Raw genomic sequence first — 16,865 nt, 5'->3', positions numbered from 1 at the left:
ATTTTCTCATAGCCCAAGATCTGAATGATGATTGTCTAAGTTAAAGTCAACACGAATATGCTCAAAAGATGAAGATGAGTCTTGGACAAGAGTTGAATCTTGGATATGTGGTTTCCTTATTAAATATTTGACCATAATACTAGTAAAAGAATAAACAATAAACTATAAGTTCATTTTAAATATTATTTTTTAATACAATAAATATATTAATTATTGTTATTTAGTTGTTTCAGTATTTTTTTTAATTGACTACCAGTAGTCTAGCACACACCCTGCTACTTAGTCTGCTTGTACACACCCCGCTGCTTAGCCTACTTTGCATAATGTAAAGACTAAAAATACAGTCTCATCCACTCGGCTCACCCCAGTGCCAAACATCATTTATTTTTTATTATTTATTATTATTTTTTTTTTTTGCCTTTTATAATCTCTTGTTCATTAATGACCACTAGTCTAGTCCATTATCACAATTTTACCCAATCCATGCCCCACGGCCCCATCCACCATTGACCCCCCACTCAAGAGACGAGAGCCAAACAACGCAATTTCATTCGCTTACACAAAAGTCAAAAGATGAGAGCCTAAGTCTAAGTCACAAGTCAGAGGATAGTGGGTGCGTGAAGTTAGGGAAATATAAAAACAACTTTTTTGACAATTTTTTTTTTTTTCCAGTTTTATGTCATTTTCTAGCTTTTGAGCATTCTCATACTATTTCATAAATAAGAGATGCTATGTCTATAACATTTCTACAATATTTTTACAATAAATAACATGTGGTTAGTTGTTATTGGTTCAAATTTGAAACTAACACTAAGATTACTTTTTTTTATCTAACAATAATAACCAGTAATAATTTGCCACTTAGGATTTGTTGTAAAATGTTGTAGACATATCATTTCTCTTCATAAATATGTCATTTTGACATATCAAAAAACTTACTTTGTTATTTTAATACACTATTTTACAATTCACCATTCATGACATCTTCTATTTTTCAATTCTATAAATTAAAATAATATATAAAAACATTAAAAAACCATAAAAAATACAAAATAAAAACCCACCACCATATATAAACACAAGCACTGAACTGTAATAAACCCACCACCATACACAAGCTCAGCCCGCCACCACCCCATAGGTACAACCCGCCACCACCACCAACAATCCACCAGACACCACCAACTCCCAATACTACTTTTTTAAAAAAAAATCCCCAAAATCAACACAAAACTCTCCAAAAAAAAAAAAAAAATGAAGAAATGAATCAACTCCATTTATACAACCCGAATCACATGGAATCAACCCAACTCCACCACCACCCACAATCACATGGAATCTACAACCAAAAAAAAAAAAAAAAAAACCGGCCAAACTTACTTGCGATCTCCACAAGTCAACTTCATTGGTGAGGCCAAACTCCACGACGACAGCCAATCTCAATGGCAATGATCTAGGAGGAGAAAAAAGTAGAGAGAGAGAGAGAGAGAGAGAGACGGAAAAAAGAAAAAAGGAAAAACAAAACGAAAAAAAGAAAAGAAAAAGGGAGAGGTGAAGATTCTGGAGAAGAAAGAAGAAGAAAAAGGAAAGAGGGAATAACAAAAGATAAGGAAGAGGCAGAGATTCTAGAGAAAGAAAGAAGAAAAAGGCAAGAGAGAGAAGAAAGAAAAGTCATAAAAGAAAAGAGAGAAAATGAAAAAAAATTAATTTTTTATAGCATTTTTGTCCATATCGTTCCAAAGATGGAACGATACTATTCATGCATGCCAAATATTATAGCATTTAGAATATCTCATGAGAGAGTTTTTGTGGTGTTTGGTATGCTAAATGCTAAATATTTGGCATTTGGCACACCTGATGGGAATGCTCTTATAAGTTTTGGAACCAACTTTATAGAGAGAGAAAAAAAACATTAAAATAAATTGTGAGGCTATTTTTATGTCTTTTTTTTTTATTTATCTAATTTTTTTATTAAATCAGACCCACGTTAGAAAAATGTTAACAAACATTGCAAAAAATATTAGCAATACACAAAACGACAAACCACAAAGTCAAATAAAGGCAAAGCTGTTCAATATTTAGTTACTGTTGGGCTATTCAGTATTTACCATTTAGTTTCTGATGAATCAGAATTTTCAGTTCAAAAAAAAAAAAAAAAAAAAAAAACAGTTACATGCTGTAGTGTTTTGTCGTAGTTAAGTACTTGTTCCCTTGTTGGCCCGCTCTCAAACAAACCCAAAGAAAGAAGTGAAAGATTTGGGGTTGGTGTTTACTTTTTAAGTTTTAAGTAGTTTGAAAAGTCTTTCTTGGATCTTGACTTTTCACAATTTTATCTGCCGACACATAAAATGTATTGGACAAAAGTTTGTCTGTATGGTTGCCACAAGAGGCCAACATATTCTACTCCCAAGCAGGTGTGGTTTACAGAACCGGTCCAAAAGAAAATGAGAACTAGGCCAAAGAAGGTGTGCGTTTATAGAATACATTAATCCATATTATCTTCCAACAGATTGTCACAAAGCATCATATCAAAAAAAAACAAATCAAACATGGAAGACATGTTGCTATACTCATCCCTCTCTCTTCTTCTCCTCCTTGCAGTAGCTTTCAAGTTCTTGCTTCAAACAAGAACAAAACACAAACACCTACCACCAAGCCCACCTTCTCTACCAATTCTAGGCCATCTCCATCTCATTAAGAAACCCCTCCATCGTACTTTCCACCACTTTTCACAAAAATATGGTAACATCTTCTCTCTGCAACTTGGGTCTCAACTTGTGGTCATTGTATCATCTCCATCTGCGGTTGAAGAATGCTTTACAAAAAACGACATCGTTTTAGCCAACCGTCCTCGCTTATTACTGAGCAAGCACTTAGGCTACAACCACACCGCCGTGTCAACAGCTTCTTATGGAGACCATTGGCGCAACCTTCGCCGCATCAGTACCTTAGAAATCTTCTCAACAAATCGTCTCAACATGTTTCTAGGCATCCGAAGAGATGAAGTGAAGCACTTGCTACGCAAACTGTCACGGAACTCGTGCCATGGTTTTGCTAAGGTAGAGTTGAAATCTATGTTGTTGGAGCTGACATATAACATCATAATGAGAATGGTAGCAGGGAAGAGATACTATGGGGAGGACGTGAAAGGCGAGGAAGAAGCAAGGCAATTCAGGGGGATAATGAAAGAGATGGCAGAGGCAGGAGGAGTCTCAAATCCACAAGAGTTTGTGCCCTTGTTGCGATGGATTGATCATGGGCGTTTGGAGAAAAGATTGATGAAATTGGCCAACAAGACAGATGCTTTCTTGCAAGGTCTTATTGATGAGAAGAGGAGTAAGGAAGAGAAGGGGAACACTATGATTGATCATCTGCTTTCTTTGCAAAATTCACAGCCCGAATACTACACGGATCAAATTATCAAAGGGCTTATACTGGTATGTGTAGGTCATTTCTGCTTTGTTTGAACTAGATGCTAATTAAAAAGCTGAAAACATCAATACTCAAGATTTTTTAAAGACAATGAAAATATATTGGATTGATCAACTATAAGGGAAATTTTGTAATCAAATAACCAAATCTGACCCAGTTGTTTATTTGACAAGTTAGGATAAAACATGTATAACACGAATTTGAAGTCAACCTCGTAGTCTTGATTTCTAAGCAAGAAGTTGTTTATGTAATTATATTCTTCTCACTATCTCTATATTTTTTTGAGAACAAGTTTCTCTTGCAAGGTTGAGACTTGAGACTGATTTCATATATACAGTATAGAGAGTTATAAGTCGGTTAAAATTTCAAATTTTGTGGTACTCATTAATCTTTAATCATATCATATTAATTATTTTAATTTTTATTGTTCTTTTTCCCAAATATAAATTTGATTTTTACCATCTTGAGGTAAGCTAAAGTTGGGATAAGTCTTTTGTCTAGTGCTCTTCCATACTCTGCAGACGAAACACTAGACCAATACATGTCTTATCCCTATCTCTAAAGCTATCATAAAACTACCAGTCAATTCAACTCAGTGATATTTTATTAGGATCCTTTGTCAAAATACCAGTAATCAATTCACAAAAATAAATATTAGCTATCAATCCATTTTTACTTTAAAATTCTTGGTGTAATTTTAAGAATCGCTAAAATAAATATAAGTTATCAATCCATTCTTTTAAATTCTTGTCGTGATTCCTTCTCAAAAAAAAAAATAAAAAATAAAATAAAATCTTGCATTATTTAAGCACTTATTGAATGTATAATAAGCAGGTCTTGTTAATTGCTGGAACTGGCACATCAGCAGTGACAATAGAGTGGGCAATGTCCAATTTGCTCAATCATTCTCAAGTGTTGAAGAATGCTAGAGTTGAGTTGGATAATCAAATTGGACAAGAAAAATTACTCAATGAACCGGATGTCTCTAAATTGCACTATCTACAAAATATAATCTTGGAGACTCTTAGATTGTATCCTGCAGCCCCATTGCTTTTACCCCACATGTCCTCTGAAGATTGTACAATTGGAGGATATAACGTTCCACGTGATACAATGTTATTGGTTAATGCATGGGCCATACATAGAGACCCCAATATATGGCATGATGCAACTAGTTTTAAGCCTGAGAGGTTTGAAAATGGAGAGAGTGACGTAAACAAGTTGATGCCATTTGGACTGGGAAGGAGGGCTTGTCCTGGGGCAAGCCTTGCCCAACGTACAATAGGCTTGACACTGGGGTCATTAATTCAGTGCTTTGAGTGGAAAAAGATTAGTGAGGAAGAAGTTGACATGGTTGAAGGTAATGGGAACATCATGCCCAAAGTCGTGGCATTGGAGGCCATGTGCAGAGCTCGCCCAATTATAACTAAGGTTCTTTCTATGTCTGAGGATGAGTTTTGAGCAATGTTCATGAGGTTTGCAAGAATAGCTTAGCTATATTTGCAGAGACTAATTTAACATTAGTTAGTAAATGTTATTGTAATATATAAGTACATTGCTAGTATTTATATTGTATTATTGTATTTGTATATTTTTAACTTTTTATTATTATTTTTAGCTTGCCCTATATAATAATTTATATTAGCATATTTTCTTTCCTACTATTTTATGTGACATTATCGTAAACTTGTTTACAGTTGTTAATTTAATAGGGTATTCAAATAAAAAAATTTGGGAAATGATGTCATTTAATTGAACTTTTTATGGGATAAACATATTCATTTGCTGTTTTCTATTTTTTTTTTTTTTTGGGGCAAATTACAACTTACTTACCTGTGATTTGGCAGAAATTTAAGTTGTTTATCTGTGATCTAAAATTTAACACTTTACTTACCTAAGGTTTAACCAAAATTTAAGTTGTCTATAGGCAACTTAAACCATAGGTAAGTAACTACTTGTGGTTTGAAATTTTATGATGCAAGTGTTCGGATGGATATTAATCTTATTTGATCTTGTATTTTTATGTATTTTGTGTTTTTGGAGGAGAGAGACATAAAAGTTGAGCAAAATTACAATCTAACCTCATGGTTACTAGACTAGTTAAAATACTGTGTTTCTTTTCCTCATATTAGTGTTATAAATAGTATCCTATCATTTTCTTCAAATTTTGTAACCTTTTTATTTGACCTTTGAGATATTAAAATTCATAATCCTACTTGCAAAATGCAGTCAACAAATTAATCTCTCTATAATCAACCATTGTAGCACACAATGAGTGTCTCTGATTATAGAATCAGTTGTAGACTGAATCTGATCTTAAGAAGAAGCAACAGGAAAGTTCCAAAGCTCCAACGGTCACTTCAGTTTAAAAGAGAACAAAACTTAAAACAGTGGCGTTTTATTAAATGAGAAATGGCACCGTTTTTATGTTGACACACGCACATCGGTTTGATCAGAAGCTCTTCCTTCTTCTATTCTGACCTTACTCTGTTTCACTCAAAGCTTCCAGAGTCTAGATATTTTTGGATGTAGATATTTTGTTATAATGTACAACTTTATTTTCTGTTAGGTGTTGTTAGAGTTGGTTAGATAGAACCTTCTAGAGTAGTTACCATTTGTAATGTATAAATAGTGGCTACAGGTTTACATACTATTATTATGCAAGCTTAATAGAAGATTTTCTTTGGTTCTTCATTTCCATTCTCTTTGTTTCATTGTTGATCCACCATTGATAAACCTTCGAGCTTGCTTTCTTTCATGGTATCAAAGCCAGAATCCATGGCTTCTTCTACTCCTACAAATACTACACCACCATCACCTGCACAAACCATTACACAAACACCTTTACCACCTTCACCACTGTTACTGCTTTCTAGCATGTCAAACTTGATGTCAATCAAGCTTGATTATACGAACTATATTCCATGGAGGCACCAGTTGATCACAATACTAGAAGCTTACTCTTTGGTAGAGCACATTGATGGTTCTACTTCTCAACCTGGTCAATTCCTTCTTGATACTCAAGGACATTTGACCTCAAATGTGAATCCAGATTTCCAAACCTGGAAGATCAAAGACAAAGCTCTTCTTTCTTTGATCAATTCCACTCTTACTCCACAAGTTTTCTCTCTTGTGGTTGGAATCACCACTTCAAGGGAAGTGTGGAATACTCTAGAACAGAGGTTTACTTCAACCTCGAGAGCAAACATTCTCAATCTGAAATTGGAGCTCCAAAGTCTTAAGAAAGATTCAGATTCAGTGAACACTTTCTTGCAGAAAATAAAGATAGCTCGTGATAAACTCCTTGCAGTTGGAGTAGTTGTGGACAATGAAGAACTTATTTGTATTGTTCTTCGAGGTCTACCTAAAGATTTTGCTCATTTTTGCTCAGCAATTCGCACTAGAAGTGAGCCAATCACTTATGAACAACTTTCAATCATGTTACAAAGTGAAGAACAGGCTATGACAGAGAATCTTGATAGTTTTTCACATTCTCTGGCTATGTTTGCTTCTGGCAGTAAGAATTCTAGCAATCATCAACCTCAGTCACACAATCATGGTGGTGGCTCTAATAGAGGAAGGGGAAGGAATAATGGTAATCGAGGCAGAGGTGGAGCAAGGTTCAACAACAATACTGGTGGAGGTCAGCATCAGTTCTACACTCATCAGCCTCAACAGAATTACAATTCAACTCAGACGGCTCAGTTTGGGGGTCAAACCTTCAAGAATGAAAGACCTATCTGCTAGATTTGTGGAAAGGCAGGTCATATAGCTGTTGACTGCTATCACAGGATGGATTTTGCCTATCAAGGCAAGAATCCACTAACCAAGCTAGCTGCAATGGCTTCAGCTTCAAATGCTGCTTTGACCAACAATCAAGATCCCTGGCTAGCAGACTCAGGTACATCAGATCACCTTACCGCTAACATCAACAATCTTTTTGTTCAGTCACAATACAAAGGTTCAGATCAGATCACAGTAGGCAATGGTCAATCTCTTCCTATTAATCACATTGGTAATGCTTCTCTCTCTACCAAATTTCATGATTTTATTCTTAGGGATGTGCTTCATGTTCCTAGAATAGCAATGAACCTTCTTTCAGTTCACAAATTTTGTTTACACAATAATTGTTCTTGCCATTTTAATGTTGATGAGCTCACTATTCAGGATGTTCCTACGGGGAGAATCCTTTACAAGGGCTTGAGTGAGAATGGGGTTTACCCAATCTATCCACAGCTCTTCACCAAGCATCTGTCCTCACATTCATCTACTTCTCCTTCAACACAGTCCATTTCATCTCCTTCACACCATTCCTCTTCTACTTCTTTTCATGTACAGAAGTCACATAAGTGGTTACTATGGCACCACAGACTAGGTCACCCTAGTGACAATGTACTTAGAATAGCTTTATCTTCTTTTCATTGTATTGATGTTTGTAATAACATTGCTCCATGCTCAGCAAGTCATTGTAAGCATTGCCTTAGTTGTAAAATGCATCAATTATCCTTCAATAAATCTGATTTTGTTGCTTCTAAGCCTCTTGAACTTGTTCACAGTGATGTATGGGGACTAGCTCCTGTCATGTCCATCAATGATTTTAGATATTACCTTGTTTTCATTGATGATTACTCCAAATTCACTTGGGTTTATCTTCTTAAAAATAAGTCTAATGTGTTTGATATTTTTAAGTACTGCAAGGCTTATATTGAAAATCAACTAAACACTTCTCTTAAGGTTTTTAGAACTGATGGTGGGGGTGAGTTTAACTCTTCTGCCTTTAATCACTTCTGTTCTAGTCATGGAATTCTTCATCAAACAACTTCTCCTCACACTCCACAACAAAATGGCACAGTTGAAAGAAAACATAGGCACCTTGTTGAGTGTTCTTTAACCATGCTCTCACACTCTAGCTTGCCCTTGTCCTATTGGTCTTATGTAGTTTCCACAGCCACTCACATTATCAATAGGCTTCCTACACCTTTACTTCATAATAAATCTCCATGGGAAGTGTTGTTTCATTCCAAACCAGATTTACTCCATCTTAGAACATTTGGTTGCACATGCTTCCCTCTTCTCAGACCTTACAATAAGCACAAACTTCAACCCCATACCAAACCGTATATCTTTCTTGGTTATCCTACCCACTCCAAAGGTTATATTTGTCTAGATCCATGCACCCTAAGAATTTATATATCCAAGCATGTTTTGTTTAATGAATTTGAATTCCTATCCTTAAACTCCTCCTCTTCAATCTCTAATTCTTCTTCTCATACATCATCTCCATCTACCTCTTCCTATATTGATCATTGGTTATCCTTTCTTTCTCACTTCCCTACTCAGAAATCTCCCATTCAGTCCTCTTTTGGTGTTAATCCTATTCATAATACTACTACTCCTGTCTTATCTCCTGTCCACTCATCCACATCAGCCACTCAACCTTTAGACTCTACTCCTTCTACTACAAACCCTATTAATCCTACCACAGACTCTATTTCTCTTTTCATAGACCCTATTTGTCCTACCACAGGTTCCATTGTTCCTAATTCTATTCCTGTGTCATTGCCTTCTATTGATGTGACTTTACCTTCAGTATCTGCATAGAATATACATCCTATGGTCACCAGGTCTAAGGTTGGTATCTTCAAGCCTAAAGCCTTTGTCTCTTCTAAATCCAAAGCTGCCTCTATTGATTACACAGTCACTGAGCCTCCTTCTTATAAAATTGCTGCTCAATATCGGCAATGGTGTTCTGCTATGGATGAAGAGTTTGATGCTCTCACTAGACAAGGCACTTGGGTCTTGGTGCCTCCTTCCCCAACTCAGAATGTTGTGGGCTGTAAGTGGGTCTTTAAATTAAAGCATAATAGTGATGGCAGCATTAACAGATACAAGGCTAGACTTGTAGCTAAGCGGTTTCATCAACAATATGGTATTGACTTCGATGAAACCTTTAGTCCAGTGATCAAGCCTCCCACTGTCAGAATCATTTTGTCTCTTGCTGTGCAATTCAATTGGCCTCTCAGACAGTTGGATGTTCGAAATGCCTTTCTCCATGGTTTTTTGAAGGAGGAAGTCTATATGGTTCAGCCCCCTGGCTATGTGGATTCAGCTTTTCCCAATCATGTGTGTCGCTTGAAAAAGTCTCTCTATGGTCTAAAACAGGCACCTAGGGCCTGGTTTGAGAGGTTTCTTCTCATCTTTTGCATTTGGGGTTTCAAGCATCTTTGGCTGACTCCTCTCTTTTCATCCTGAGGCATGGCGAGTTCTTAGTCTTCCTATTGGTTTATGTTGATGACATTGTGCTCACTGGGAACAACCCCTCTTTCTTGTAGTCACTCATTCTTCAATTGAGTTCTGAATTTGAGCTTAAGGATCTTGGTAATTTGCATTATTTCCTTGGTTTGCACATTACAAGAACTTCCAGGGGGATTTTTCTCAATCAATCCAAGTACGCCCATGATTTACTTCAAAAACACAATATGCTTTCTGTCAAGCCTGCCAAGACACCTTGTGCACCTAACCTTAGATTGGTTCCTGCCACTAGCTCTTTGCTTGCTAACCCTTATGAATATCGAAGTATTGTGGGCTCTCTACACTATTTGACCTTTACCAGGCCTGATCTTAGTTTTGCTGTGCATCAGGTCTGTCAATTTATGTCTGCTCCAGATGAGACTCATTTAATTGCTGACAAACGCATTCTGCGATATGTTAATGGGACTCCCAATTTGGGAATTTTCTTTCAACATGGCCCTTTGTCTCTCTCTGCCTTCTCAGACTCAGATTGGGCTGGAGACCCTTTTGATCATCGCTCCACCACTGGGTTTTTGGTTTACCTTGGTTTCAATCCCATTACTTGGTGTGCTAAGAAACAGGACACTGTTTCTCGTTCTTCCACTGAGTCAGAGTATCGCGCTCTTGCCACCATTGCCATGGAGCTTTGTTGGATTCGTCAAGTTTTGAAGGATCTTGGCATCTACCTTTCCTTTGCTCCCAAGCTTTGGTGTGACAACGTCTCAGCTCTTGCTATTGCCTCCAATCCTGTGTTTCATGCAAGAACCAAACATGTTGAGGTTGATTTCCATTTTGTATGTGAGAAAGTGCTTCGCAAGGATCTTCAGGTTCGTTATATTGCTACCGGTGACCAGCTTGCTGACATTTTTACTAAGAGCCTTTCTTCTTCTCAGTTTCTCTATTTGCGTTCCAAAACCATGGTGTCCATTGACCCCTTGGTTTTGAGGGGGGATGAAAGTAGAGTTACTGAATCTGATCTTAAGAAGAAGCAACAGGAAAGTTCCAAAGCTCCAACGGTCACTTCAGTTTAAAAGAGAACAAAACTTAAAACGGTGGCGTTTTATTAAATGAGAAACGGCACCGTTTTTATGTTGACACACGCACGTCGGTTTGATCAGAAGCTCTTCCTTCTATTCTGACCTTACTCTATTTCACTCAAAGCTTCCAGAGTCTAGATATTTTTGGATGTAGATATTTTGTTATAATGTACAGCTGTATTTTCTATTAGGTGTTGTTAGAGTTGGTTAGATAGAACCTTCTAGAGTAGTTACCATTTGTAATGTATAAATAGTGGCTACAGGTTTATGTACTATTATTATGCAAGCTTAATAGAAGATTTTCTTTGGTTCTTCATTTCCATTCTCTCTGTTTCATTGTTGATCCACCATTGATAAACCTTCAAGCTTGCTTTCTTTCATAGACTACACTGGATGTCGAGATGTGAATTTTGAGATTAATATTGAGATGTTAAACATAATGGAAAACAGAAAACAGAATAGTCCAGTTCTTACAGGCAAATAAAACTGAAATAATGCAACTGGCCTTCTCATGGCGTTAGTGGTACCGTGTTAGTGTATTTTTTCAACAAAATCAGCTAAAGGTTAAGGGATCAAGGGTTGGTAGAGAGGGAAAGAGAGAATAATTGATATATCTGGTGATATTTTCTAGGTATTGGTAAGTTGTTCTACATGTGAAGATTACATGCTTCTGTTTTCAAAGATGATTAATCAAGTATGAAAATTAGATATTATGAACACAATTAGACTTGCTATTTAACAACAACAAAACCAAAATGCATCAGCAGTGATTTATCCTTTTATAACCCCTGCAAGTGACCAACTCGCAGTTGCTAAGGAAACAGGAAGACGGCTTGGTATGGGCACAAACATGTACCCTTCTTCATCTCTGCTTGGTGATAGTAGGGATGAGGCAGTTGTTGCTCTCCCAATTGATGAGCTCATTGAGAAAGCTGATGGTTTGTGTAGATATTGTCCACTTTGAGGCCTATGCCCCTAACGGTTTTGTTCTCTCCCAAAGCACACAGCAGTGGGGGAAATTGCCTCTTCACATTGAAGGGAGGTCATTCCTTATAAACACATTCTCATGTGCTTTCCTAAGTGATTTGGAATTCCATGGAATGCAAGACCCCCATCTTTTTGGGTCACTACAATTCACCCCCCTTACGGGCACACGCATCTTCAAGTGTGGAGCCCACACTTCTAACTAGGACATGGCTCTGATATGTAACTACCTCACCCCACCTGTGTAGATATTGTCCGCTTTGGGGCCTCATATCCCTCACGATTTTATTCTCCTCCAAAGCACACAGCAGTGGGGGAAAAGGTCTTTACACATTAAAGGGAGGTCATTCCTTATAAAAACATTCTCATGTGCTTTCCTAGATGATATGAGATTCTATGGAATGCAAGACCCCCCCCCCCCTTTGGGTCACTACAGTACCATTCTAAATGCCAAACAATTTGGCATGGATGAACAGTACCATTCTAAATTTGGAACAGTACCGACATAAATGCTAAAAAAAAAAAAAACTTTTTTATTCTCTTCTCACAAGCATCTGCTCTCCCTTTCTCTCAGTCCTTTATCTCTCATTCTCTCTCTTCCTCTCTCACTCTCAAACATGCCACCAGCTATCCCATCGCTGACCTTGCCTCGCCATGCCTCCGACCTCCACGTTGTCCACTCTCACACTCAGATTCAAATTTGGGGTTTTTTTTTAATATGATTTTAGATTTTGGGTTTTTCTTTATATTTGGGTGATGAGGTTTTTTAGATATGTTTTGCAATGATTTTTTTTATTTGACTTGGGTCTTGTGAAGGCTTGTGGTGATGGTTGGGTGACGGTGGTGATGGGTTTTGGGTTTGATGGTGATGGTGGTATTGGTGATGGTTGTGTGTTTGATGGTGATGGCTAAACTTTCCCCATCAACAACACCAAATTGATGAAACCAAAAATCACCAGATAAGTCACTCATCCAATCTTGAGCTTTTAACGGGCGACGGGCTTTGAAAATCTGCAAGAATATAAAAAGCTAATTGAAGAGCATTAATGGGGAAGCCTCTGATGCTTGAGTCAGTATTAGCCCATATATTTTGCATATAGATTGTATTTTGTAGTCTTTTATGAACATGTTTTTGCAATAGTTGGTATATGTTTTGCAATAGTTGGTATTATTTTATATGCTAAAAATATTATATATATTATATGCAAAATATTATTTTATATGCTAAAAAAAAACATTTTGCAATAGTTGGTATTTTGCATAAGTTGGTATTTTGCATATATTATTTTAATGTGTTGTATTGTAAAATAAAAGTTGAGATGTTAAGAATATTGTAAAGTGGTATGATATAATTGATAAAGTAGTTTTTTAGGATGGTAAAATAGGATGTGATAGAATTTTGAAATTTGAATGCACTAAGTCATAAGTCAAAGGATAGTAGGTGGGTGAAGTTTTTTTTTTTTTGAGAAATATAAATACAACTTTTTTAAACTTTATATATATATATATATATATATTTGCAACTTTATGTCATTTTTTTTTAGCTTTATAAGCTTTGGAGCCAACTTCATAGAGAAAGAAAAAAAAAACATTAAAATAAATTGTGATGCTATTTTCATGTCTTTTTCTTTCATTTATCTAATTTTTTTATTAAGTAGATTCACATTAAGAAAATGTTAACCAGCACTGCAAAAAAACATTAACAATACACAAAATGACAAACCACAAAGTCAAATAAAGGCGAAGTTGTTCAATATTTAGTTACTGTTGGGCTATTCAGTATTTACTATTTAGTTTCTGATGAATCAGAATTTTCAGTTCCAAGAAAAAAAAAAAAAAAGTTACATGCTGTAGTGTTTTGTCGTATTTAAGTACTTGTTCCCTTGTTGACCCGCTCTCAACCAAACCCAAAGAAAGAAGTAAAAGATTTGGGGTAGGTGTTTACTTTTTTAAGTAGTTTAAAAAGTTTTTCTTGGATCTTGACTTTTCACAATTTTATCTATCGACACATAAAATGTATTGGACAAAAGTTTGTCTGTATGGTTTCCACAAGAGGCCAACATATTCTACTCCCAAGAAGGTGTGGTTTATAGAACCAGTCCAAAAGAAAATGACAACTAGGCCAAAGAAGGTGTGCGTTTATAGAATACATTAATCCATATAATCTTCCAACAGATTGTCACAAAGCATCATATCAAAAAACAACAAATCAAACATGGAAGACATGCTGCTATACTCATCCCTCTCTCTTCTTCTCCTCCTTGCAGTAGCTTTCAAGTTCTTGCTTCAAACAAGAACAAAACACAAACACCTCCCACCAAGCCCACCTTCTCTACCAATTCTAGGCCATCTCCATCTCATTAAGAAACCCCTCCATCGTACTTTCCACCACTTTTCACAAAAATATGGTAACATCTTCTCTCTGCAACTTGGGTCTCAACTTGTGGTCATTGTATCATCCCCATCTGCAGTTGAAGAATGCTTTACCAAAAACGACATCGTTTTAGCCAACCGTCCTCGCTTATTACTGAGCAAGCACTTCGGCTACAACCACACCGTCATGTCAACAGCTTCTTATGGAGACCATTGGCGCAACCTTCGCCGCATCAGTACCTTAGAAATCTTCTCAACAAATCGTCTCAACATGTTTCTAGGCATCCGAAGAGATGAAGTGAAGCACTTGCTACGCAAACTGTCACGGAACTCGTGCCAAGGTTTTGCTAAGGTAGAGTTGAAATCTATGTTGTTGGAGCTGACATATAACATCATAATGAGAATGGTGGCAGGGAAGAGATACTATGGGGAGGACGTGAAAGGCGAGGAAGAAGCAAGGCAATTCAGGGGGATAATGGAAGAGAGAGCAGAGGCAGGAGGAGTCTTAAATCCACAAGAGTTTGTGCCCTTGTTGCGATGGATTGATCATGGGCGTTTGGAGAAAAGATTGATGAAAGTGGCCAACAAGACAGATGCTTTCTTGCAAGGTCTTATTGATGAGAAGAGGAGTAAGGAAGAGAAGGGGAACACTATGATTGATCATCTGCTTTCTTTGCAAAATTCACAGCCCGAATACTACACCGATCAAATTATCAAAGGGCTTATACTGGTATGTGTAGGTCATTTCTTCTTTGTTTGAACTAGATGCTAATTAAAAAGCTGAAAACATCAATACTCAAGATTTTTTAAAGACAATGAAAATATATTGGATTGATCAACTGCAAGGGAAATTTTGTAATCAAATAACCAAATCTGACCCAGTTGTTTATTTGACAAGTTAGGATAAAACATGTATAACACGAATTTGAAGTCAACCACGTAGCCTTGATTTCTAAGCAAGAAGTTGTTTATGTAGTTATATTCTTCTCACTATCTCTATATTTTTTTGAGTACAAGTTTCTCTTGCAAGGTTGAGACTTGAGACTCTGATTTCATATATACAGTATAGAGAGTTATAAGTCGGTTAAAATTTCAAATTTTGTGGTACTCATTAATCTTTAATCATATCATATTAATTATTTTAATTTTTATTGTTCTTTTCCCAAATATAAATTTGATTTTTACCATCTTGAGGTAAGCTAAAGTTGGGGTAAGTCTTTAGTCTAGTGCTCTTCCATACTCTGCAGACGAAACACTAGACCAATACATGTCTTATCCCTATCTCTAAAGCTATCATAAAACTACCAGTCAATTCAACTCAGTGATATTTTATTAGGATCCTTTGTCAACATACCAGTAATCAATTCACAAAAATAAATATTAGCTATCAATCCATTTTTACTTTAAAATTCTTGGTGTAACTTTAAGAATCGCTAAAATAAATATAAGTTATCAATCCATTTTTTTACTTTTAAATTCTTGTCGCGATTCCTTCTCAAAAAAAAAAAAAAATTCTTGTCATGATTTAAGCACTTATTGAATATATAATAAGCAGGTCTTGTTAATTGCTGGGACCAGCACATCAGCAGTGACGATAGAGTGGGCAATGTCCAATTTGCTCAATCATTCTCAAGTGTTGAAGAATGCTAGAGTTGAGTTGGATAATCAAATTGGACAAGAAAAATTACTCAATGAACCGGATGTCTCTAAATTGCACTATCTACAAAATATAATCTTGGAGACTCTTAGATTGTATCCTGCAGCCCCATTGCTTTTACCCCACATGTCCTCTGAAGATTGTACAATTGGAGGATATAATGTTCCTCGTGAGACAATGTTATGGGTTAATGCATGGGCCATACATAGAGACCCCAATATATGGCATGACGCAACTAGTTTTAAGCCTGAGAGGTTTGAAAATGGAGAGAGTGACGTAAACAAGTTAATGCCATTTGGACTAGGAAGGAGGGCTTGTCCCGGGGCAAGCCTTGCCCAACGTACAATAGGCTTGACATTGGGGTCATTAATTCAGTGCTTTGAGTGGGAAAAGATTAGTGAGGAAGAAGTTGACATGGTTGAAAGTAATGGGGTCACCATGCCCAAAGCCGTGGCATTGGAGGCCATGTGCAGAGCTCGCCCAATTATAACTAAGGTACTTTCTACGTCTGAGGATGAGTTTTGAGCAATGTTCTTGAGGTTTGCAAGAATAGCTTAGCTATATTTGCAGAGACTAATTTAACATTAGTTAGTAAATGTTACTGTACTATAGAAGTACATTGCTAGTATTTATATTGTATTATTGTATTTGTATATTTTTAACTTTTTTTGTATTATTTTTAGCTTGCCCTATGTAATAATTTATATTAGCATATTTGCTTTCCTACTATTTTATGTGACATTATCGTAAACTTGTTTACAGTTGTTAATTTAATAGGGTATTCAAATAAAAAAAATTCGGGAAATGATGTCATTTAATTGAACTTTTTATGGGATAAACATATTCATTTGCTGTTTTCTTTTTTCTTTTTTGGCAAATTACAACTTACTTACCTGTGATTTGGCAGAAATTTAAGTTGTCTATCTGTGATTTAAAATTTAACATTTTACCTACCTGAGGTTTGACCAAAATTTAAGTTAACTATAGGCAACTTAAACCATAGGTAAGTAACTACTTGTGGTTTGAAATTCTATGATGCAAGTGTTCCAATGGATATTAATCTTATTTGACCTTGTATTTTTATGTATTTT

General features: G+C 36.1%; 1 protein-coding gene across 2 annotated transcripts; it reads left to right on the top strand.

The window, feature by feature from the left end:
• The first annotated feature begins 2,493 nt into the window (after nt 1–2,493).
• LOC126723214 (cytochrome P450 81E8-like) lies at nt 2,494–16,525 on the top strand. 2 transcript variants are annotated; one of them, XM_050426531.1, is made up of 3 exons: nt 2,497–2,947; nt 14,358–14,847; nt 15,673–16,525. In XM_050426531.1, the coding sequence occupies exons 1-3, from the start codon at nt 2,550–2,552 to the stop codon at nt 16,297–16,299; spliced, it is 1,515 nt and encodes a 504-aa protein (XP_050282488.1). In that variant the 5' UTR covers nt 2,497–2,549; the 3' UTR covers nt 16,300–16,525. The 2 variants fall into 2 exon arrangements, with proteins under 2 accessions (XP_050282487.1, XP_050282488.1); XM_050426530.1 differs by lacking the exons at nt 14,358–14,847; nt 15,673–16,525 and adding an exon at nt 4,267–5,043 and having other exon boundaries at nt 2,494–3,437.
• The last annotated feature ends 340 nt before the right edge of the window (nt 16,526–16,865 follow it).

Source organism: Quercus robur, chromosome 4 (genome assembly GCF_932294415.1).
Source record: "Quercus robur chromosome 4, dhQueRobu3.1, whole genome shotgun sequence".
NCBI classification, from domain to species: domain Eukaryota; kingdom Viridiplantae; phylum Streptophyta; class Magnoliopsida; order Fagales; family Fagaceae; genus Quercus; species Quercus robur.
Note: the sequence above shows the minus strand (reverse complement) of the source record. Positions and strands in the feature narration are given on the sequence as shown.

What these genes read in the sequence shown, in the direction of transcription:
- LOC126723214 (XM_050426531.1), top strand. Translation starts at nt 2,550, where the DNA reads ATGGAAGACATGTTGCTATACTCATCCCTCTCTCTTCTTCTCCTCCTT. An exon ending in AACCTTCGCCGCATCAGTAC is followed by an intron (nt 2,948 to 14,357) that starts CTTAGAAATCTT and finishes CCGCATCAGTAC; the next exon opens with CTTAGAAATCTTCTCAACAA. An exon ending in TTATCAAAGGGCTTATACTG is followed by an intron (nt 14,848 to 15,672) that starts GTATGTGTAGGT and finishes TATAATAAGCAG; the next exon opens with GTCTTGTTAATTGCTGGGAC.